The following is a 24,615-nucleotide window of genomic DNA, read 5'->3' as shown; positions in this document are numbered from 1 at the left end:
ATGAGTTAAATAAAAACTATTTTTTTAACTTTTTATTTTATTTTATTTTATTTATTTAGTTTGACTTGAGATAGAGTTGTTTTTACTAAAATTTTCTTGGCAAGCATCTCATGCTATGCTAAAGAATGAAAGTCAAAATATACTCTTCAATTCATTTAAGGTTGTTACCATAGGAAAAAGCGATAGTTTTTTAGAATATGCTTATTGCCAAAGAGTAATGCTACAAAAACAAACTATTTTACAACATTTTTACAAAATGTGGATGTGGCCAACCTTTTATTGGTTTTCATCTAGGCCCACCATTAATATTACTTTTTAATTTACCAATAATAATTCACCACATCAGCAATTTGTAAAAATTTTTGTAAAATTGTTTGTATCTCTAGCATTATTTATTGCCAAAGAGTAATGCTACAAACACAAATTATTTTACAACATTTTTACAAAATGTTGATGTGGCCAACCTTTTATTAGTTTTCTTCTAAGCCCACCATTAATATTATTTTTTCATTTACCAATAATTATTTACCACATCAACAATTTGTAAAAAATTTTGTAAAATTGTTTGTCTTTCTAATTAAACAGTAATAAGTTTCTATTTGAATAGCTTTAAAGTAAAAGATCACAGCAATTAATTCATTTGATTTGGAAATCACTATAAATTATTCTAAGGACACTCGTTAGTATTACCCAAATTACATAAGGCCCTATTATATTTCCATTAAAGACAAAGCAGAGAAACTAAGTAGCGTTATTGGTTTTAGCGATGGCAGCTTTCATCAAATTTCTTTGTGTATTTTTCTTACCATACCATGCATATATACTCTTGATTTTACACACTAGCTAGCTAGAGTCACCCCAACATGTCTGTCTTCATTAAAGAGTTTGATAGTTAATTATTAATGTTTACTTAAAATAAATTTAAAATCTGTCAATAAATAACTAAATAAAAATGTCTAAAGATATGAATTAATAATTAGGTGTTATTGTTAGTGTTTGTGTTCATGCTTCTTAATTAATCAGATATTTCTTAAATTACAGGAAATTGTCAATGCTTCTTAAGCAGCGTATCAGTTGCTCAATCAAAAAGTGAATTGGTTGTACAAAAAAAACAGTGTGGAATGCGACAATCAATCTTGATTGCTCATGTACCTTAACAGATTTGGTATTGAGCAGCGATGGGTTTCAAACTGTACTACCTCTTGACCCCACTGTCATAGTTCAAACGGAAACCAATTACAAGTCACTGCTAATGGTGGTGCGATTTTATTTAACACTTCCTTGGCCTACGCTTGGGACACTTCATTTTCATTCAACCCAGTTTCTGGCCATACAAATTGTTCTTAATTTAGGAGGTTTCGTTTCACTGAGTTTATGATGTTCTTGGTGGATTCACTTTACATGATTTCTAGTCATTGTCAAAATAAGAGCTTGAATTTTATTTGTATGGGATTTTAATTATGTGATCAATATATAATATATCGTTGGATAGCATTGAATTTCACCGTGGCCATGTTCTTTCACAGCATTTATGTCTCTCCTTTCATTTTTTTGTGTTGGAGCGAGTGAGTTTTTTTTTTTTTTTGGGATCTTTGGTAGCAATGTATGGGACAGAAAAGTGCGTTGGGCCAACAAGGCTCAAGGCTTAGGTCTTGGGTTTGAGTGTCCCTAATCCCCACTATTGAGTGAGATAATGCCAATTTCTTTTTGTGCAGGGATGGAACCAGGATTTATACTTGGGGGGCCAAAGCTTAAAACCAAAAAAAAATTTATGAAAATAAAAACTAACATTTATTTTATATTCAACAAAATACTATATACAAAATAAGTATTTCTTAAATATTTCATATTATAAAACACATCAACAAAGTATAACATACAAAATAAGTGTTTCTTATTTTGTGTGTGATTTTTGTTTAGTCCATATTTATTTAATTTTTTGTAGTTAAAGGGGCATGAATTTTATTTATTTATTTATTTTCTTGTAGATCAATATCTAAATATTTTAGAGTAGGAGAAACAAATATACATACATATATATATATGTATGTATATAAAAGGGCAAATGATAATTTTTTTATACTTTTTTTTTTTTTATTTATTTTATGTTGGGGGGGGGGGGGGGGGGCAATGGCCCCCCTTTGCCCCAATGTAGATCCGTCCCTGTTTCTGTGTTGCCCTTGGTGCATAAGGATTGCCACCCTCCCTGCCTAAGCATTGTTAAAATATGAATTTCTTTTTTTGGGTAAATTTATGGCATTGTGATAATTATTTAAGTAAATGAGGAGAGTAACAAATTGTTGTGTAGTCAAGCTATATATAGTACCTAAATCAGTTTGTGATGTGACCTATTTTTCCACGTAGGGAGTGTGGTTAATGTGACAAAAAAAAATGCCATTTTAATTTTTATTACAAAAAAATGTTTTTTTTTTTTTTTAATACTAAGTTTTTTAATACACACATACGGTGAGAGAGGAGAAGGTCTTAAAGAAACTAACAGTGATGTATATCCAAAAGTATCTAACTCTTGGATACACAAAACCGGTTTTAAATCTTGAATTTTAACTCTCACTCATTTTTCAATGTAAGATTAACCCACTATTTTCGATTCTTATTAGTTTTTTATTTTTATTTTTTTTATTTTTAAAATTTCTATTTTTATAGAAAGGCTCTTATATTAGTAATTACAAGTCCAAAAGGATGCTACAAATGACGGTTCCTGTAGTCCCAAAAAATGATGTCATTTTGGATTTTCCAATAACTGAAAACTAGATTGTAACTCGTATTTATGCATAGAAACATTGAACAATAGTCATAAAAATAAAAGAATTGAAGATTTTTTTTTCAATATTTATTCAGATTTTGTTGATTATAATTTATTATTAGTTGAATAAATTTTGTAAATATTGATATTGTTAATCAAATTGGAGTGGAACTCCAAGGTGTAGCAAAGGTAGGTTTGTCCACGGGTCCGTCCAGGTCAAGTTTGTGCCTAACTCGGAACTGACCTAACCCGATTGGGTGGTCAGAATTTCAACCCGTTGCCGATCAGAGTGGCTGATTGGATTGGGTGGATCCGACCTTCAACGGATGGCGGTTGGTTCGGTTGTAGTTGGAGATCTGAAAATCGGCCAAAATCTGGTGAGTTAACGGCAAAAATCGACAAAATTTGGGTGATATTTTCAACGGATTTTCGTTGGATTTGGAGAAATCTCACCAGATATAACGAGAGACCAGATCTAGTGAGATCTCGCTAGATTTAGTGAGATCTTGCCAAATCCAATAGAGATTTCATGGATCTAGCCGAGATCTTGCCAGAAATGGCTAAAATCTCGACAGATCTAAAAAATCTTACTGGGAAATGCTCTCTATCTCAATCGGTTCGGGTTTCTTAGAGTTTTGGGGAGAAGATCTGAGATCGAACCGACGTGATTCAGTTTCTGGAGAACTAGAGCCACTGCTGATCACCGAAGTAGTCGGGTTGGGTCGGGTACGATTGGTTTTACCAAGTGGGTCAGGCCACCGGTTGGGTTGGACAAGTACAACACTAAGCAAAGGGATCAAAATTGGAAGGTGGGGGAATGATGAAGAGGTTGAAAATTAGAATTAGGGGCGATCTCCTCCTTGCTCTACTGTTGTTTTAGGGACGATCACTATCACGCACATGAATATTCAAGTTACGTCCTTCGCTACTGTGACTATCAAATTATGAACAAAAAAAAATTAAATATAAATTTATGGGGGTGTTCTTCCATTTTAGATATTAGGAAATTGTCAAAATAGCAAAAAGGACACAATAATTGGTATACTTTGTTTCCGCTGTATGTAACAAAACCTCACAATATATGGAATGTTTCCAAATGTAAAAAACCTTCAAATATTGGGAGGCTATGTAGGATGTGCACGATAAAACTTAACAAAATATGTCATAAGAGAATTCTACAAAATAATATTTCTTTATTAGTACTTATTTATATTGCATTATTTAGAAATTATTTGGGAATGATTTTTTTTTTTCCTTCTAAAATTGTGTTTTACAAATAGGATTTTAAATATTTAAATTATGTTTTTAAAACAAGGTTTCTCTTAATGTCTAAAAGGCTAGTTCAGAAGTTGCCACATGAGCAAGGAGCTCAAACAAAATGTCTATTCCTTCTATTGGGGATCTAGTAAGTTAGTTGTTGATGATCAATTTTGGAAGCCTAAAAGAAAGAAGAAGCCTAGCAACATGGGTAGAAAAGAGTTTGTAAGTGGATAGAAAAACCATTAAGTCCAAGTGGCAGGAATAATGGATTGCAGTCCCATGAAATAAACAAATGAGCCTTGAGGAAATAGACGAGCCTAAAAGAGCCCGGAAAGAGAGAAGAAGCAAACTCATAGGCAGTATGTGATGTAAAAAAATGAGAATGGGCCACAGCAGGCCCGAAGTAATGAAAATAAGGAAAGTAAGGGGTTGATGGAAGGTCCATGAGCCTCAAGGATGAAGGATAAGGTAATTGGGCCAGGAAAATCCAAATGAGTTAGTAAAAGCCCATGAGAATGCAGAGTTAGGAAAAGGGCCAAAATGGCCCAAGGAAAGTAAATGGGCCAAGGATGCCCAACGTAACCAAAAAGCCCAAATGACTATACTCAGTCATTGAGGGAAGAATAAGTAACAAGTCCAAAGAGGCCCAGCAAGCTTAGGTCAAATAACGCCACAGCAGGAATGGCAGAGCAGTACGACAGGACACGCAAAGACTGCAGAAAAGAGCAAGAGAATGGGCTGAAGGAGGAAAAGCCCACAGCCAAGCAAAGGCCCAACCCCAAAAGAGAGCAGGCTTTAAAGAATGAGAAGCTAGAAAATGGATCACGCCATAAGAAGCCAAGGATGGGTGGCAGGATGTGCAAACAAGCCTCTAGGCCATAGCGGACGCATGAACAGCAGGCAAATTTCAGATATACATGAAAGTGAAGCATGGCAAGGCCTAGACATCACCAGCTTGTACCCAGTCAATATAAGAGGTGGTGAGGTCATGGGTCAGAGTTAAGAAGGCATGGTCTGGCGGTGGGGAGAGGGGAAAACCTATTCTAGGGTTCCTACTCAGGCTCTTTTGGGGGAAATGTCCTGCTGGGATGACATACCACCCAAAGGAAGTAAGGGTGAGCTGGGATCACTAGGTGCATGCCATGAGGGATAAGAAGAGAGAGAGCACTCACACTGTAGCACAGCAGGTAAACAAACAAAATAACCTTCTTTGTCTGGTGTCACGGCTAGCACAGGTAAGTGGTGGTGGCTGAGCGACTGACAAACCAGTAAGTGGTCGGCAAGGACACCCAGGCCAGACAAAGGTTGTTAAAGACTAAAATGGTAAAATCCGGTCATGGCGGACACTATAAAAGGGGCCTTGCCATGCACAGCAAGGGGAACAATCACAAAGCACTGTAATAGCAACCTCTAGGAGAGAATCGCAACAAAATAAGTAAACACCGAGAAAGAAAAGGAAGAAAAAAAAGAAAGAAAGGAAAAACTAGGAAGCATAGAGAATAGGGAGTATAGAACGGCAGGCATACACTAGTAGGTTGATCTCCTCTCTCCCTCTAAAGCCCTGCTCTCTATCAAAAAAAGGCAGAGGATCCTCATTAAACATAAACCATTCAGGCCCATTCCCTCAAAGCAATTAATTTCTTTCCCCTGAGAGATTAGTCGTATTAAGGAAGTGGTTTACCTTCTTGGTTTCAGCTTTGCAGCATTACTTGGCATGACAGACTAATTTTTCCCTCTTTGATTCAATAACCCCACTATTATTATTCCCCATTTATTTCTCTACTTTTGGCCTATGGGGTGCCTCTTGTCGCCCCCTTTTATTTATTTTGTCTACTATTTCTTATGTTATCTTTATTATATTTGTCTGCCATGACTTAGCTGCAACAGTTTTGCTTGCCATGGGCCTATGATCAAAGCCTGGCAAATGGAGTATAGTTTGTGCACAAGCCGGACCAAAGTAAGTTACAAATTGAACTGGCCCCGACTCCCTTACTCAGAACTCTTGGGCCTAATACCGTAGGAGGCAGCCCAGTCCAACATTGTAAAAAAGGCCCACTACATTAGTATATATTGTAACAATCTTTATAGTGAATTTGGTGGAGCCTTGTACCCCCATATACTTCTTTTTTAATAATTAGATCTATTGTTCGGTAAATCATCTGAATCTCCTACATCCTCAGCCTTCTCCACCACATTCAAATGTGTAGTTGGGACTGCTTATGCCTTGCCAATTTTGTGAAAATGGTGTCATGCTACTTCAACAGGGCTTTTTTGCCTTCTCTTTGCTCTAGGGAGGAGCGCAAGTGGACACGGGGAAGGAGTAGGCGAAGCGTGTCATTTGTAATGAAGTAGTGGATTGGGGATTCCGTATTGCATTAGACTGGACCCATTTTCTTTGAATGATCTGGGTCATTTGATTTCTATTCATATAATGTATACAACTTAGTTGCTGGTTAGGCTGATTCGATGGCTCTATATTCACTAGCAGTTTTTGATCCCTCTGACCCCGTTCTTGATCCAAATTATTATAATTGATGGTAACCCATATAGGGGTCTAAAAAACAATTTTTCAATTGGTATAAGAGCATAGGTTCACTATTGTAGGATTAATTTCCTTGTGTGATCCTTAACCCCATTTGTCATGAATATAGTTAAAAGTCACTATATTCATGATTGTGATAGTGTAGTTCAAAACAATTTTATAGATGATCTCATAAAATCCAAGAAACGCTCTACAAAATCCATAGCAAAATTGAGCAAGAGTGAACTTGAAAAAGAATCTTTAATTTGTGAAGTTTAAAGAATCCAATTAGTTGGTGAAAAATATAGAAAATATATTTGTGGAAAAGTATGGAAGATTAACATTTGATTTCTCAGATATTATTATTATTATAAATTATAAATTATGATGATCATTATTATTCTCTGGGATAGAACCAATTCATGCGAGGATATAACATAACCATAACCGTGCTTAGTAAGTGCACAACGAGAATTAATTTTAATTTACAATGTAAGTTAGATCCCCCAACTAAATTGTTTTATTTAATTGGGGAACCAAACTTTGGCCTTTAATTTTATATATCATCAGCTAAGTTATAAGATATACACTTGAATATAGGTAGGAGGTGTAGCACAAATTTGGTATTAGCCAAAAATAAATAAATAAATAATTAATTAATAAAAATTCAGCTTCCTCGTCACCAATTTAAAGCACAATTCAGAAAAACCTTCTTTTTAAATTTTAACTGCTTAAGCTTAAGCAAAAGAGATCACGCTCCAAATATTACAGAACCGTACTACTCATCTTTCCATTTTAGGCAGCCAATTTTTTCTATTTAAGCTCTCTCTCTCTCTCTCTCTCTCTCTCTCTCTCTCTCTCTCAGGATCAATGGAAATGTAATCATAAAAAAAAAAAGGCAGATTTCCTTAATAGATGCAACATGAATGAGAGAAACAGATCTATAAGAATGACGCAAAAATTATATAATCTCACCCAAAAAATCTTAAAGAATTAAGAATCAGATCTAGAATTTCGGGAATAGAGCAAGCGTAAGATCTATGGAAAAATGAGAGAAATTGTAGGGTTTGGAAACGAACATAGAACACGTACCGGCGAAGAAGAAGAAGAAGAGGGAGAAGCAGCAGCGATGAGGGGTGAGGCTGAGAGAGTTAGAGCTACACGTAAATAAAGAAAAGTGGTAGCGGTATACTATTTGATTTTCAATTTCTTCATTAAGTTTCAACATTATATGCAGCATGCATTAGATATTTGATTTTCTTTCTAGTCAATTTGATCCAATTCAATCACGAGTCATCAAGCAAACCAGTTATTTGGTCCAAGAAGCAAACTTCGCCTTAAATCTATTGGAAATAAGAGAAGAATCACGGAGTTAAGAATGACTAGTGAAAATTCATAATTAATACTGCCATGTTACCATTTACCAAGAGGAATTTCTTTTCTGACCAATCTGCTTCCTACTGTAATAGGATAATCTGAGAAAATACATAAGATGCAAAAACAAAAGGCATACCTCCACTCTTGCATCTCAAAAAACAAACCACGTGCTTGATCTGTCCGATTATGCCTAGCATGAAATCTGATCATCATATTATAAATATCATTCCGAGGACAATAGTTCTTTTGATTTTTCATCCACTGAAAAACTTGAATGCTACGTTCAATAGAACCCCTCTGTGTTATCTCCTATAACAAGCAAAAAACAATACTTTTCAGTATCTTATATAAGCTCCATGCAGAAATGTATTGATATTCACATCAATTTTTTTTTTTTTAAATAGTAAGTTACATATGCACGTCTTGAACTCTCATCCTCTTTCCGAAATATGGGAAGAGGAAGTGCCATTTTGAGGTAGAGATCAAGTTTTTCATCTTACCACAAGTACAATACTTTTTTTGACTACATTGCCTACAACAACACCAAGCCTTTAGTCCTAAAACTTTAGGGTCAGCGATGGATCCTCAACAAACTAATTAGGTCGGCCCCATGTTTTATGGGACACCAAGCCTTTAGTCCCAAAACTTGTATTTACAATAGATTCAATCATAATAAAGTTACTAAATTTTATGCTGGCCATCAACCTACCAAAACCCTTCTCCTTTTTTCAGGTGTGGAACGACTCTAAACAAAATATATGATACTGGGCATAGGCACGGTAGAGCTTTGCCTTAGCTCCTCCCATAATCAAAATGACACTATTTCAATCACCTATATACCATCAGTTGGTGTTTCGATCATATTTCACATTAGTTGGCACATCATGAGCATAGAAATCCATTTCACAAAAAACCTGCCTCAAATTCTCCATATCTAATTCACTTATCTATTCAACTAAGCAAATTAGCAATACAAAATAAATAAAATTGGGCATAATAAATAACTGTAGCAGATTCATTCATAATAAAGTCACTAAATTTAAGTTGGCACAGCATGAGCATAGAAATCCATTTCAAATAAAACCCACCTCAAATCCATCAAATTTAATTGAATTTTGGTATCCAACTAAGCTAATTAGCAATACAAAGTAAAGCAAAAACTTGAATTTTCAAATACCCTGATAAGAAGCGGAAAATTCTTTCTGGCAAAGCGGCCAATCCAGCGATTCAACACGCCCTCAATGTCGTCATGAGGGCGGAGGCTGAGGATTTCATGGACTACTTCCGACAAAGTCCAGTCCCTCTGGAAGCGGTCGGCCTCGACTCGGAGGCGGTAGCGTCTTTGAATATCGGCTTTCCTGAGGCCGGTGAGGTGCGTGGAGACTAAGTGCTTGCCCTCGTCATAGTCCACGCTCACTTGCTTGTTTTCTTCGAAGGCGGAGTTGTTCTTGCAGAGGATTTTGGTTTTGGGTCGAGTTGGACTGAGTTGGAGGTTGAGGTTAAGGTTAAGGTTCAAGGTTATGGTGTTGGTATTGGTTCCCATTGCTCATTTGCCGAAGAGAAGCAGAGAGAGAAAGAGAGAGAGAGAGAGAGAGTTTCAGTGAAGTGGATAATAGGTGGGATGGGGCTTATCAAATAGATTCTGTTTACATGCGCGCCTCGCGTTGTTGTGTTGTGGGATTCACCTTTTGGGCCATCGTCACCCTCGCACCCCATCCCATGGTTCAATGGCCACTAGGGCTTTTTTTTGGTAAGTGCATGGGTACTATCAGTGCACAGTTATAGTACTATTCAGATTTTAGTATACATGTTAGAGTTTTATAGAAATACGTATTAAAAGTGTTATTGTTATTTAAATGTTATAAATTGTTGTTTAATCAACCGTGCCAAATAGCCCTAAACATGTAACTTGCATTAAATTTTAACATTTTGAAAAAAACTTTTTCACATACAAATGGTCAAATATAATATTAATTTCAAAATTTCAATTCTATATTGACAAAGAACAGAAAGCATGATGGAGGTTAGATATGTTTAAGCTTTTGAAATTTTATTGATGAATTTTTGAACTAAAATTTTATTTTACATATTACATGCATATTTAAAGACTCCAAAAAAAAAAAAAAAACTAATTATTTTAAGTAAAATTATTTCTAAACATATCCTAAATTATACAATACCGTAATAGTAATTACAAAAATAAATTAGGCTCGTAATGTGGAAGATGGACTCTGGCCTTAGCTTAGTGGCCCACTTATAATCAAAATTAATTTTTATTATGTTGTTAATATAATTCGCAATGGGAGATTTGAACAAGAAACAAACTATTCTATACTTTGCAAAAATATGCTTTGAACTTTATTAACATGATCTTTTTTGTTACATTATTCACTATGTGTTTCGCTCTTCTCTTTTGTTTCACTACTCAGTTTTTTTTCTAAGACCCTCTCTTTGTCTATCTTAATTCCTTTTATAATCTCTCTTCTCTTTCTTCTTCATCCTTATCTTTAGCTTGGTTCTCCTCATTTTCTTCTCCAGCATATAGGGGTGTGCTGAAAACCCACCGACCTACCAAACCCGACCCAACCTGACCTGCCGGGTTGGGTCGGTTTTTAAGGCTTGGTGGGTTGGGTTGGGTTACAAAAAAAAATTTTATAGCGGGTCGGGTTGGGTTTGGGTCATAAAATTACAAACCCGCCAAACTTGACTCGACCCGACCCACCCATATTTAATAAAAAAAGAATTTTAATTAACTGTAGGGTACTTATATATATATTTAAATATATATATATATTATATATATAATAAATAAATAAAAAAACAGTTGTAGAGCAGCATTTCCTTGGTTCCTCCTACTAATACTAATTTAATATATATATATATAATATTATATAATTAATAATTTTTTTTTTAAATAACCAGTTCTTCCTATCCTATATAAAAGCCAATTAGTTCACACAAATTCTAATAAATTACTATTGTTATTTTAGTCATAAGTGTTGTTTGCCTTTAAGGAGTTACATTGATACTAATCTTTAAGTTTTTTAAATATATTAATATTTATATTTTTTTCTACTCAATTAAATAATAATAATAATAAAATTTTGTCAAACCCTTGGGTTCAATCCGACTCATGTGGGTTGGGTTGGGTTGAATTTTTTTTAACCCACTATGGTGGATTGGGTCAAAAAATCCCCTCAACTCGACCCATGCACACCCCTACCAGCATGTGCTATAGTAGATGCTGTCCTAGCATGGTTGGGCAACTTTCTGTCCAGTTAGGCTCTTCTTTTTTTGAGGTTATGATGAACAAAAGACTTTTGGGCCTTTTTGTTTTATTATGATAAGTTGTCTGTTGCATTAAATGCAATTATGTCAGGTGGGTTGTTGTGAATTTATCAAGAAGATTCAGAGGACATTCTCGGATACTTTGTGTCAGGAACGGATCCAGGATTTCAAGTTAGTGGGGGTCGGAGATAAGCGCAAAAAACAAAAAAAAAAAAAAAAAAATTCAAATGCACATCCATATATTATTAACAAACTATCAACCAATACAAATATACAAAATCATTTTTTTTAATATATTAAGATGCAAACATCTATCAATAAAAACAAAAGACACAAAACACTATTGTTTCTTAATATATTTTCTATGAAAATGGAACTCGACACTATGAATTTATTATGCACTATCAACAAGCACTTTTCCTAACTTTACCATTTTTATTTCTTGAAAGTTGAATCAATGTTCCTCTTTCTATTACTTGTCTCTATTATTGCCTATTTTAGGTTGTTTCAGGGTTCTTAATATATATATATATATATATATATATTATAATTGTTACTTTTATATAAAATAATGAATTTAATTTAATTTTTTTTAGAAATCTTAAATAAGGTGGGATTTAAAAAAAATATTTATTTATAATCTTATATTCTTATTCACATTTTATATAAGATTTTTAACTTACTATTTACTTATGGCAATCTTATAAATAAAGAAGAATATAGGATTATTTTTTAAGTAGGAAGTTTCCTTAATCTCTTAGCTGCTTAGCATGTGTTCTACTTTTACCATAAGATCTCTTTTTTCTATTTTCGCAACCAAATTTCTTCCTCACAGTTTCTCACAAAGGAAGTAATGCCAGGATCTCAAATTAATTATTTACTCAAATATTCTTTCATACTTTTAGTCTTCACTATTTGACTGTGAATCTGAGCCAGGGACAAGTCTCGCGTGGCAACAGTGGTGATGTTGGTGTGGCCATTTCCCGTTTGGGTATATATGCGACGCCGACAGTTGAGACAGCAATGGGTCTGCGATGGATTTCTCTCGCGTGTGGCGGCTTGAGTGGCGTCGTGACTGGGTTTGCAATGGGTCTCTCTCTTTTCTTTTCTTTTTTCCTTCATTTTCGCTTGTTGCTTTGCTTCGGTATTTTTTTTTTTTTAAAGAGTTACATGGGCTCAGGGCTCTTGACTAGGTTGGCCGGTTGGGATAAAGGGGCCCAAGTCTTTTTTTTTTTTTTTTTTTTGTTGAAAATTTTACCTACTATTTTTTTTATTTTTTTATTTTTTGGGGTCGGGGGGGCCCAAGCCCCTTTAGGCCCCCACCTGGGTCCGTCCCTGCTTTGTGTTTACCTCGGTGGGATGCCTTTGGTAGCTTGGAAAATGAATTGGTGTGGATGTTGTAGTCAACAGGCCTTCACCTCAAATGGATCAAGTGGTCTACTCATACTCGGGCAAAAGGTGATGGATCCTGTTAGGTTAGCTTCCGAGGTTCGAGATCTTTGGGGCATTTCTGATGACTTTTTCTTGTGTTTCAGGGCATGTGCCTCCATAGTTGGGCCCCTTATCTCGAAATGATATGTTATGGGCCTGTTTTGATCTAAGGCCCAATGCATTCTTGGGTTTTAAGTGCTACTTTCCCTACACATAACATTAACAAGCACCTCACAAATAGACAAAATCATGCATAAGAGCACACGGTTTTCTTATAAGGAAACCAACCTCCAAAATGTTACAGCTTAGCACCTACATGCTCAACGCGTGAATTGTTCATAGCGTGGGCTCTGATATCAATGGTTATGAGCACAAATTTTTCTTCTTGTTAACTACTTTGAGGAAAACAAGGCCTTCAAGTTTGATGATGAAATGTACTACGTCAAGGGAATCCATACCTCCAATGTGAAACTTCTCCCAATAACAATATTTTTCAACATGTTTTGTTATTCATCATCAAGCCATTGAAATAGATGACTTTGCAAGAAAATTATAACATTCAAATTCAATAGAAATCCATCTTTATTTACTACAAGTAGATAAGATTTATTTAAAGACTAATCTAATAATTTATCCAAACTTTATCTATTCACCCACCTCTTAATAACAAAAATACAATTTTAAATGATAAAAAGACATAAGAAATAACTTCCTATTAATCTAAACAATTCCACTCATATGTGTTCCAATGGATAAATTAGATGTAAGGACCTTCCCAGTGGCATAGCCACTTGAAGACCGAGGGGGGCCTAGGCCCCCCAAATTTTTTCAAAAAAATATAATTTTTTTTTGAAAATATCCTAAATAATTTGAAAATTTTTTAAATAACTTTATTATTTTAGCCCCTCACCTGATAATATACGTATATATTTAAAAGAGTTTAAATAAAATACAATCCATAAATACATATGTCAACAAAATACAATAATTAAACATTCAACATCTTTAAAATAAACACATAAGTATTTTAACAATTACCTCCACAAAAAAGGAAAAAAAATTATAATTTTCATCCCAACACATTTAAGTCTTACTTGTACATAGCAGTAGAAAAATTGAAAAGTCATCAAGTATTGATGACTTTAGATCTCTTAAAGAGCATAGTTTATAGTTTTGAAAAAAGATGTTTAACTTTTATATTATTTTATAATTTGCAACTTTGCCCATTTCATAGTTGATTAAAGATATTAAATCATTTTGTCAATCTTGTCTCATGATTGTTTAATTTTAATTAATACACTTTTGTTTATAGCAGATATTGAGTTATGAAGTATTGTACATTACTATTTTACATTTCATACACACACCAAAAAAAAAAAAAAAATTTATATGATCCCCCAAAGATAAATTCCTAGCTCCGCCACTCCAACATAAGGTCTGAAAATTTGCTTTGTAATATATTTAAGCTGAACAGAATTTGGTATACTGGAGAGAATGGAAATTCACAAGAGGACTCATTCAACATTATCAAGGGCTTTCTTTACATCTCGAAAAAAAAGGGGCTTTCTTTACAACCTTAAAATTTTCAGTGATGGCTTTGTTGGATTTTAGAACATAGTAGTTAATACTCCTTGATGAAAATTTCAATGCCATGTCTAAGACTTTCAAGCTCAGGGGTGACGGACACACGTGTGAAAATGTTCCATATAAGTTTATCAGGATACTCAAAAAGGGCCTCGAATAGCATGAGCTGCTTGATGTTTCCATCTCAAAACTGCAAGGGAGAGAGTGAAAGAGGCAACCATCTCAACTACAAATTTTGCATGGTGCATTGAACTAATAATTGGCATTGACTCGAGCTTTTTGAAGTGATCCCAGGAAAAGAAAAAAGGGATTCTATGGTATCAAATTTCAAAGGTCTTTCTAAATAGGTGAAAGGTCTTTCAAAGAAAAAAAAAATGATCATGGCAATTATTTCTTTTGACTTATTTCTGCTATCAAGGCAATTATTTCATCTTCCTCAAAAAAAGAAAAAAAAGAAAAAAGAAAAAAAAAAAGGCAATTATTTCATTTGATTAAAAAATCATTATAAATTGAGAAATGCTATGTTCACAGTATTTTTACAACACATTTACAACAAATTATAAGTGGTAAGTTATTATTTGTTTTAATTTGATTCCACAATTTAAATTACTTTTTTACCCATATGTAACAACCAATAACCTACCACTTAGGATTTTGTTGCAAAAGTATTATGAAAATATTGTGGATATAATGTTTCTCTTATAAATTAGACAATTGTAAAAGTATAAGAAAAATGTTATGTCCATAATATTTTTACCACAAATCATAAGTAACATATTGTTACGGATTGTTATTGGTGGACAAATAGTAATTTTTGTAGTAGGTCTCTAATTATGACCAACAACAACTTAATACCTATGATTTGTTGTGAAAATGAATATTATGAATGTAGTACTTCTTAAGAAACTAGACTAACTGCGTGCGGTATAGTTTTTAGCTTTACTTCTTAAACTTTTTTTTTTTTTTTTTTGGGTGAAGTTGCTTTAATTTATAATCCCAAGTCACGGATTTGTCATAACTATGACTCTTTGAGAAGATCACAAATATATGAGATCAAATATGATTAGTGGGAGTTATAAAATTTCTTTAGGGGATATTAAAAATAAATCCAAAAAAAACCTTTTAACAAATGCAATTTTCTTACATATATCAAATTATATATATAATATTAATAAATACTAAAAGATTTTTAACTCCGAATTAGCATGAGATCAACATTTAATATTTCTTCTAAAAGGATAAAATTTCAGATCTCTAATTTTTTAAATTAAAAATTAAAAAAATAAATTTTTTATTAAAAACAATTTACCTATATATTTCTAAGATATATTATCATGGTATAAGATTAAATATTAGAGGAAAAAAATAGTATATTAATAATATAAAAAATTTTCCATTTTTATCAAATACATTAAATACATTTTGAATTAATGGGTTATTAATATTGCAAGAGCGATTAGAGGAAACAAAAATAAAGCATTAATTATCTAAATAAATGAGTTACACGTTTTTAGTAAAAATCTAGGGGGCTATCATTTAAATTTATATCTAAAGATAAATTTTTTTTCCCAAAAATATAAGAGGATTGAGAGATTTTTGAAAAGTCAAGCTCCCATAGCATAATCACCAACAAGTAACCATATTTGCTTAACATTTAATGCTAGTTTTGATTCATAATCTCAATTCTAATGGTCTTTCTAAATAGGAAAATATATAGCTTTTAAAGTAAAAGATCAAGGCAATTAATTTGTTTGATTCAAAAATCACTATAAATTAGACAAGGTCCTGTTTACATTCAGAAAAAAGTAGAGAAACTAATTTCATCAAAAAAGTTCGTAGTAATGGCTACTTTCATCAAATTTCTTTGTGTACTTTTCGTCCTCAGTTTCGTTGGCAAAGGTAAAGGATTCTATCAATGCATACAATCCTGAAAGGCATTTCTTTTGTTCAAACAAAAAGATGATATTATATGAAAAGGAACATTTTGTTTTATAATATGAAGGCATATGAACGATTCTTGTATTTTGAATGTTTTTGGATGTAAGGATAGGCCATGCTATCCAATGCATCGCAATCTTACTACCATATATAATATTCACGTCTTCTAGATATGTTTTTAAAATTTTTTATTATGTTTATTTTATTAATGTCCATGTTCTTGTTATTCATGCTTTTGAATTTGATTTAGAATTTCTAATTTGTTTATGTTTCTTTAATTGTAGGAAATTGTCAATGCACCCTAAGCCAAGTAACCATCAAACAATCTAAAACTGGAGAAGTAGTGCAACAAAAGCCAGTGTGGAGTGTGACAATCAACAATGGCTGCCTATGTTCCCAATCAGATTTGAAATTGTCTTGCAATGGTTTTCAGACAGTGAAACCTGTTGACCCTTCGGTATTGTCTAAGTCAGGCAACGAATGTCTAGTTAACAATGGTGTCCCAGTTGCACCATCTTCTTCACTTAGCTTCACCTATGCTTGGGACACTTCATTTTCATTCCAGCCACTTTCTTCCCAAATCAATTGTTCTTAAGGAGGTTTCTCAAAGTGCCTGATGTTTTTTTTTTTTATTCATTTAAATTAGATGATTTTTCATCTAAATAAGAGCTTTATTGTTGTACTCGATTTCAATAATGTGGTCTACGTTAATAAAAATATCATGGGTAGCATGAAAATTTGATTTTCAAACCTTCATTTGAATTGCAGCATGTCGTCCATGCTCTTTTATATTGCATTGCCTCTACTTTAAATTTTTGTGTTGTAGCAAATGCTTTTGCTATTTTAAATTTTCAAAGTACAATACTAACAATATATATATATATATATATATATATTTGTGAGTGTGTGTGGGTTGTTTTCAAGTTGCACTTAGTATAAGTCTAATTAATGTTACACTATTCAATAATTTGTTATTAAATTCATATTTTTAAAATCCAATCATTAAATTAAATGTTCTATATGTTTTTAACACGCATGTCAATTTTCATGCCAATTGGATGCAGTTTATTATTCAATCCATAAACTCATCTTCTATGTATTCTTTTTTATTACAAAAACTTGAATTTAAATAAGATGATATGACTATTCATCTTTGATCATCTTTAAATTTTGTAATTATAGAGAATATACGAAGATAATGTAATCCAGCGATGGATTTATCAAAATTCACATCTAATTAAAAAGTATTAGATGATGTAACATTACTTAAAGTTACACTACTATATATATATATATGTATGTATGTATGTATGTATAGAGGTACAAAGCAGCTATTTTTTCATTTTCCTATATAATAGTAGGTGGTTCCGATAAATTTTATTAAAATTTGAATGGTAAGGAAATAAAACTATTTATTGTGGAATATAAATAAATAATAAAAATTAAATAAATTATTAAAATCTTTGCTTAGATAGAAGGTTAAATTGATATACATTCATTTAAAACTTTGCTTGGGTAGAAAACTAAAGAGTGAAATATAATGGTAAAAAAATGCAAATGAGATAGCACTCATAGTAGGCTAAATGAAAGAGTTCTCTTATTTATCGAGGACTAGAAATCGCAAATTAAATAAGTCATTAAAATCTTCACTTAGTTAGAAGGTAAAATGAGAAAAATTTATTTAAAGCTTTGCTTAGGTGGAAAACTATCTCTTAAGTTTCTGTTTTTGGTAATATAAAAAAATATGAGTTAAATAAAAACTATCTTTTTAACTTTTTATTTTATTTATTTAGTTTGACTTGAGATAGAGTTGTTTTTACTAAAATTTTCTTGGCAACCATCTCATGCTATGCTAAAGAATGAAAGTCAAAATATACTCTTCAATTCATTTAAGGTTGTTACCATAGGAAAAAGCGATAGTTTTTTAGAATATGCTTATTGTCAAAGAGTAATGCTACAAAAACAAACTATTTTACAACATTTTTACAAAATGTGGATGTGGCCAACCTTTTATTGGTTTTCATTTAGGCCCACCATTAATATTATTTTTTAATTTACCAATAATAATTCACCACATCAGCAATTTGTAAAAAATTTTGTAAAATTGTTTGTATCTCTAGCATTATTCATTGCCAAAGAGTAATGCTACAAACACAAACTATTTTACAACATTTTTACAAAATGTTGATGTGGCCAACCTTTTATTGGTTTTCTTCTAAGCCCACCATTAATATTATTTTTTCATTTACCAATAATTATTCACCACATCAACAATTTGTAAAAAATTTTGTAAAATTGTTTGTCTTTCTAATTAAACAGTAATAAGTTTCTATTTGAATAGCTTTAAAGTAAAAAATCACAGCAATTAATTCATTTGATTTGGAAATCACTATAAATTATTCTAAGAACACTCGTTAGTATTACCCAAATTACATAAGGCCCTATTATATTTCCATTAAAGACAAAGCAGAGAAACTAAGTAGCGTTATTGGTTTTAGCGATGGCAGCTTTCATCAAATTTCTGTGTATTTTTCTTACTATACCATGCATATATACTCTTGATTTTACACACTAGCTAGCTAGAGTCACCCCAACATGTCTGTCTTCATTAAAGAGTTTGATAGTTAATTATTAATGTTTACTTAAAATAAATTTAAAATCTGTCAATAAATAACTAAATAAATTTAATAATTAGGTGTTATTGTTTGTGTTTGTGTTCATGCTTCTTAATTAATCAGATATTTCTTAAATTGCAGGAAATTGTCAATGCTTCTTAAGCAGCGTATCAGTTGCTCAATCAAAAAGTGAATTGGTTGTACAAAAAAAACAGTGTGGAATGCGACAATCAATCTTGATTGCTCATGTACATTAACAGATTTGGTATTGAGCAGCGATGGGTTTCAAACTGTACTACCTCTTGACCCCACTGTCATAGTTCAAAGCGGAAGCCAATTACAAGTCACTGCTAATGGTGGTGCGATTTTATTTAACAGTTCCTTGGCCTACGCTTGGGACACTTCATTTCATTCAACCCAGTTTCTGGCCATACAAATTGTTCTTAATTAAGGAGGTTTCGTTTCACTGAGTTTATGATGTTCTTGGTGGATTCACTTTACATGATTTCTAGTCATTGTCAAAATAAGAGCTTGAATTTTATTTGTATGGGATTTTAATTATGTGATCAATATATAATATATCGTTGGATAGCATTGAATTTCACCATGGCCATGTTCTTTCACAGCATTTATGTCTCTCCTTTCATTTTTTGTGTTGGAGCGAGTGAGTGTTTTTTTTTTTGGGATCTTTAGTAGCAATGTATGGGACAGAAAAGTGCGTTGGGCCAACAAGGCTCAAGGCTTAGGTCTTGGGTTTGAGTATCCCTAATCCCCACTAGTGAGTGCGATAATGCCAATTTCTTTCTGTGTTGCCCTTGGTGCATAAGGATTGCCACCCTCCCAGCCTAAGCATTGTTAAAATATGATTTTTTTTTTTTTTGGGGTAAATTTATGGCATTGTGAAAATCATTTAAGTAAATGAGGAGAGTAACAAATTGTTGTGTAGTCAAGCTATACATAGTACCTAAATCAGTTTGTGATGTGGCCTATTTTTCCACATAGGGAGTGTGGTTAATGTGACAAAAAAAACATGCCATTCTATTTTTTATTACAAAAAAATGTCTTTTTTTTTTAGAATATTAAGTATTTTAATACACACATATGGGGAGAGTGGAGAAGATCTTAAAGAAACTAACAGTGATGCATATACAAAAGGGTCTAACTCTTGGATACACAAAACCGATTTTAAATCTTTTTAACTCTCACTCATTTTCCAATGTGAGATTAACCCACTATTTTCGATTCTTATTAGTTTTTTTTTTTTTTTAATTTCTATTTTTATAGAAAGGCTCTTATATCAGTAATTACAAGTCCAAAAGGATGCTACCTATTACGGTTCTTGTAGTCCCAAAATATGATGTCATTTTGGATTTTCCAATAACCAAAAACTAGATTGTAACTCATATTTATGCATAGAAACATTGAACAATAGTCATAAAAATAAAAGAATTGAAGATTTTTTTTTTCAATATTTATTCAGATTTTGTTGATTATAATTTATTATTAGTTGAATAAATTTTGTAAATATTGATATTGTTAATCAAATCGGAGTGGAACTCCAAGGTGTAGCAAAGGTAGGCCTGTTCATGAGGCGGTCCAGGTCAAGTTTGTGCTCAACTCGAAACTGACCTAACCAGATTGGGTGGTCAGAATTTCAACCCGCAGCCGACCGGAGTGGCTGATCGGATCAGGTGGATCCGACCTTCAACGGATGGTGGTTGGTTCGGTTGTAGTTGGAGATCTGAAAATCGGCCAAAATCTGGTGAGTTAACGGCAAAAATCGACAAAATTTGGGTGATATTTTCAACGGATTTTCGCTGGATTTGGCGAAATTTCACTAGATCTAGCAAGAGACCAGATCTAGTGAGATCTCGCTAGATTTAGTGAGATCTTGCCAGATTCGATGGAGATTTCATGGATCTAGCTGAGATCTCGTCAGAAATGGCTGAAATCTCGCCAGATCTAAAAAATCTTGCTAGGAAATGCTCTCTATCTCATTCAGTTCAGGTTTCTTCGAGTTTTGGGGAGAAGATCTGAGACCGAACCGACGTGATTCAGTTTCTGGATAACTAGACCCACCGCTGACCACTGGAGTAGTCGGGTCGGCTTGGGCCTGGTTGGTTTTACCAAGTGGGTCAGGCCACCAGTTGGGTTGGACAAGTCCAACACTAAGCAAAGGGATCAAAATTGGAAGGTGGGGGGATGATGAAGAGGTTGAAAATTAGAATTAGGGACGATCTCCTCCTTGCTCTATTGTTGTTTTAGGGACAATCACTATCACACCCATGAATATTCAAGTTACGTCCATCGCTATTGTCACTATCAAATTATGAACAAAAAAAAAATTAAATATAAATTTATGGGGGTGTTCTTCCATTTTAGATATTAGGAAATTGTCAAAATAGCAAAAAGGACACAACAATTGGTATACTTTGTTTCCGCTGTATGTAACAAAACCTCACAATATATGGAATGTTTCCAAATGTAAAAAACCTTCAAATATTGGGAGGCTATGTAGGATGCGCACGATAAAACTTAACAAAATATGTCATAAGAGAATTCTGCAAAATAATATTTCTTTATTAGTAATTATTTATATTGCATTGTTTAGAAATTATTTGGGAATATATTTTTTTTCTTCTAAAATTGTGTTTTACAGATAGGATTTTAAATATTTAAATTATGTTTTTAAAACAAGGTTTCTCTTAATGTCTAAAAGGCTAGTTCAGAAGTTGCCACGTGAGCAAAGAGCTCAAACAAAATGTCTATTCCTTCTATTGGGGATCTAGTAAGTTAGTTGTTGATGATCATTTTCGGAAACCCAAAAGAAAGAAGAAGCCTAGCAATATGGGCAAAAAAGAGTTCGTAAGTGGATAGAAAAACCATTAAGCCCAAGTGGCAGGAATAATGGATTGCAGACCCATGAAATAAACAAATGGGCCTTAAGGAAGTAGACGAGCCTAAAGGAGCCTAGAAAGAGAGAAGAAGCAAGCTCATAGGCAGTATGTGATGTAGAAAAGTGAGAATGGGCCATAGCATGCCCGAAGTAATGAAAGTAAGGGGTTGATAGAAAGTCCATGAGCCCCAAGGATGAAAGATAAGGTAATCAAAGGAGTTAGTAAAAGCCCATGGGAATGCAGAGCTAGGAAAATGGCCAAAATGGTTCAAAGAAAGTAAATGGGCCAAGGATGCCCAACGTAACCAAAAAGCCCAAATGACTATACTGAGTCATTAAGGGAAGAATAAGCAACAAGTCCAAAGAGGCCTAGTAGACTTGGATCAAATAACGCCACAACAGGAATGGCAGAGCAGTACGGCAGGACATGCAAAGACTGTAGAAAAGAGCAAGAGAGTGGGTTGAAGGAGGAAAAGCCCATGGCCAAGCAAAGGCCCAACCTCGAAAGAGAGCAAGCTTTAAAGAATGAGAAGCCAGAAAATGGTTCACGCCATAAGAAGCCAAGGATGGGTGGCAAGATGTGTAGATAAGCCTCTAGGCCACGGTGGACGTATGAGCAGTAGGCAAATTTCAGATATACATGAAAGTGAAGCACGCGTAAGGCCCAGATATCACCAGCCTGTACTCAGCCAATATAGGAGGTGGTGAGGTCATGGGTAAGAGGTAAGAGGGCATGGTCTGGCAGTAGGGAGAGAGGAAAACCTATTCTGGGGTTCCTACTCAAACTCTTTTGGGGAAAATGTCCTGCTGGGATGACATACCACCCAAAGGAAGCAAGGATGAGCTAGGACCACTAGGTGCATGCCATGAAGGATAGGAAGAGAGAGAGCACTCACACTGTAGCACGGCAGGTAAACAAACAAAATAGTCTTCTTTGTCTGGTGTCACAGCTAGCACATGTAAGTGGTGGTGGTTAAGCGACTGACAAACCAGTAAGTGGTCGTCAAGGACACCCAAGCCAGACAAAGGTTGTTAAAAGCTAAAATGGTAAAAGATGAGCTGGAATCACTAGGTGCATGCCATAGGAGTTAGTAAGAGAGAATACCCAATCCTTATCGATGGGAATGCCATGGAAGGCAAGAAAATAAAACAAAAACTCATTTTGTTTGGGAATGGAACGTGGTGCAGCCAATGTAGGGTAGTGGTGTTGGCTAAGTGGTCGGCTAGTCAGTGGGTGGCCCGGGAAGGACACCCACACCAAGTCAAAAGTAGTTAAGGGGCAAAATAGTAATACCCATCACGGCAGGTAGTATAAAAGGACCTTAGTTGTGCACAGCGAACAGGGGGGGGGGGAACAGAGGGGTAAGAGGCAAGAAGGAACAAGTAAGAAAACAACGAAAGAACAGAAAGGGTAACAAGAAAAAGTGAGGAAATAAGATTGTGATAAGGCATGCACAAATAGGCTATTCCCTTCTCTCCCTTTCAATAGCCTACTCTTTAACAAGTTAAAGGATTTGGGATTAAGCCATTTAGGTCCATTCTTTCAAAGTAAGCAATTTCTATGGCAGGATTCCCTTGTGAGATTGCTTACATTGGAGACTGGTTTCCTTCTTGGACTTAAATCCACTAAGGAACTAAGTATAGAAGACTAATCCTCGTTCCCTCTTTTATTGTGATTGATTGATCATTAATCTTGTTCTTTTTCTTATTGTCACTAACTAACTTCTGTTATATTCACATAATTGTGTTTCTTCCTACTGAGAAAGTAGTTTAAATATCATCTTTCATTGGTAGTAAGCACATATTTATTGTTATATCATATTATGTGCCTTTTGCCATAACATTTTTGTAACAGTAACTTTTGACGTAAGCATGTGAACAAGATCTTGGTGAAGGGATCCTAGCTTGCACACAAGCTGGCTTGAAGTGAGTTTTAATTGAGCTAGTCCCGACTCTCCTACCCCAGAATTATTGGGCCACAATACGGCAGGAAGCAGTCCAGCCCAGAAATACAAAAAGGCCCACCACACATTGTTTACTTTATCTATCTTGCATTTTTTCAGTCATCTTTCTCATAGATTGGTTTCGCACACAACACGCATACACTTTGCTAAATTGGGTACTCAACTTGATTTAAAAATTGATTAATTAATTTTTGGATTATGTATATTTTAGCATATGCTATTTTTCTAGATGTATGAATAGCTAAAATTTGGGAATATTTTTTAGAGATATGGTGGATAATAAATGGGCAAATATTTTCTCTACTTTTGAGGTTGAATTAAATTCAAAATACCTTGACACATGAAAACACTTTGTATATTGAATTTTTATATTATTAAGAGCTATATTGTATAGTCTTAACTGATTGTGCCTGAAGTGTTTGCATGCATCTGTTTATAGGTTACATAGTGTTAAGTTTGCATATATTGAAAGAGAGAATATTTGTATTCATGTGTATCCTCAACTTATGTTTGTTTTTGTTAAAAGAGAGAATATTTGTACCAACAACATAGGCTCATATTGAATGCCTAAAAGCTTAATTAATTGTTATGTACCTATAATCTTATCACCACAGTTGAGATGCATAACACCATTTTGTTCATTCAACTCGTATTCAGAAAGAAATATTAACTAATTGGGTTGCATTGCATGCATTAATTATTTGTTTACCACTAGCCTAGTGCTTAGGAACATTCAAGAGCAGCCTCAAGAATTTTTTTGGAAATTTGAAAACAAAAACTGTAATGATTCTAAGGAATGTTAGGAACCAACCAAACAAGTAAAGTTGTATTCTCATAATAAGATTTCATGAATCTAACTTTACAAGAATACACTATAATGTAATATATATATATATATATGTATGTATGTATGTATGTGTGTATATTATGCGAACTAAATGCCCCCTAAGTGTGATGGGATGCATTTCAATCTGTGT

At 33.7% G+C, this 24,615-nt stretch overlaps 1 protein-coding gene across 1 annotated transcript; it reads right to left on the bottom strand.

Annotated features, from left to right (window-relative positions):
* Positions 1-7,938: 7,938 nt before the first annotated feature.
* Positions 7,939-9,522, bottom strand: LOC115954279 (pentatricopeptide repeat-containing protein At2g41720-like). The gene is made up of 2 exons (XM_031072191.1): positions 9,100-9,522; positions 7,939-8,231 (listed from the first exon to the last, which is right to left on the bottom strand). The coding sequence occupies exons 1-2, from the start codon at positions 9,463-9,465 to the stop codon at positions 7,959-7,961; spliced, it is 639 nt and encodes a 212-aa protein (XP_030928051.1). The 5' UTR covers positions 9,466-9,522; the 3' UTR covers positions 7,939-7,958.
* Positions 9,523-24,615: the final 15,093 nt, after the last annotated feature.

Source organism: Quercus lobata, chromosome 7 (genome assembly GCF_001633185.2).
Source record: "Quercus lobata isolate SW786 chromosome 7, ValleyOak3.0 Primary Assembly, whole genome shotgun sequence".
In the NCBI taxonomy this organism is placed as follows: domain Eukaryota; kingdom Viridiplantae; phylum Streptophyta; class Magnoliopsida; order Fagales; family Fagaceae; genus Quercus; species Quercus lobata.
This window is presented reverse-complemented; position numbering and strand designations above follow the sequence as displayed.

Excerpts from the sequence above, each read along its gene's own strand:
- LOC115954279 (XM_031072191.1), bottom strand. The coding sequence starts at position 9,465 with ATGGGAACCAATACCAACACCATAACCTTGAACCTTAACCTTAACCTC. Across the intron at positions 8,232-9,099 it reads ATTTTCCGCTTCTTATCAGG|GAGATAACACAGAGGGGTTC; the intron begins GTATTTGAAAAT and ends TGCTTGTTATAG.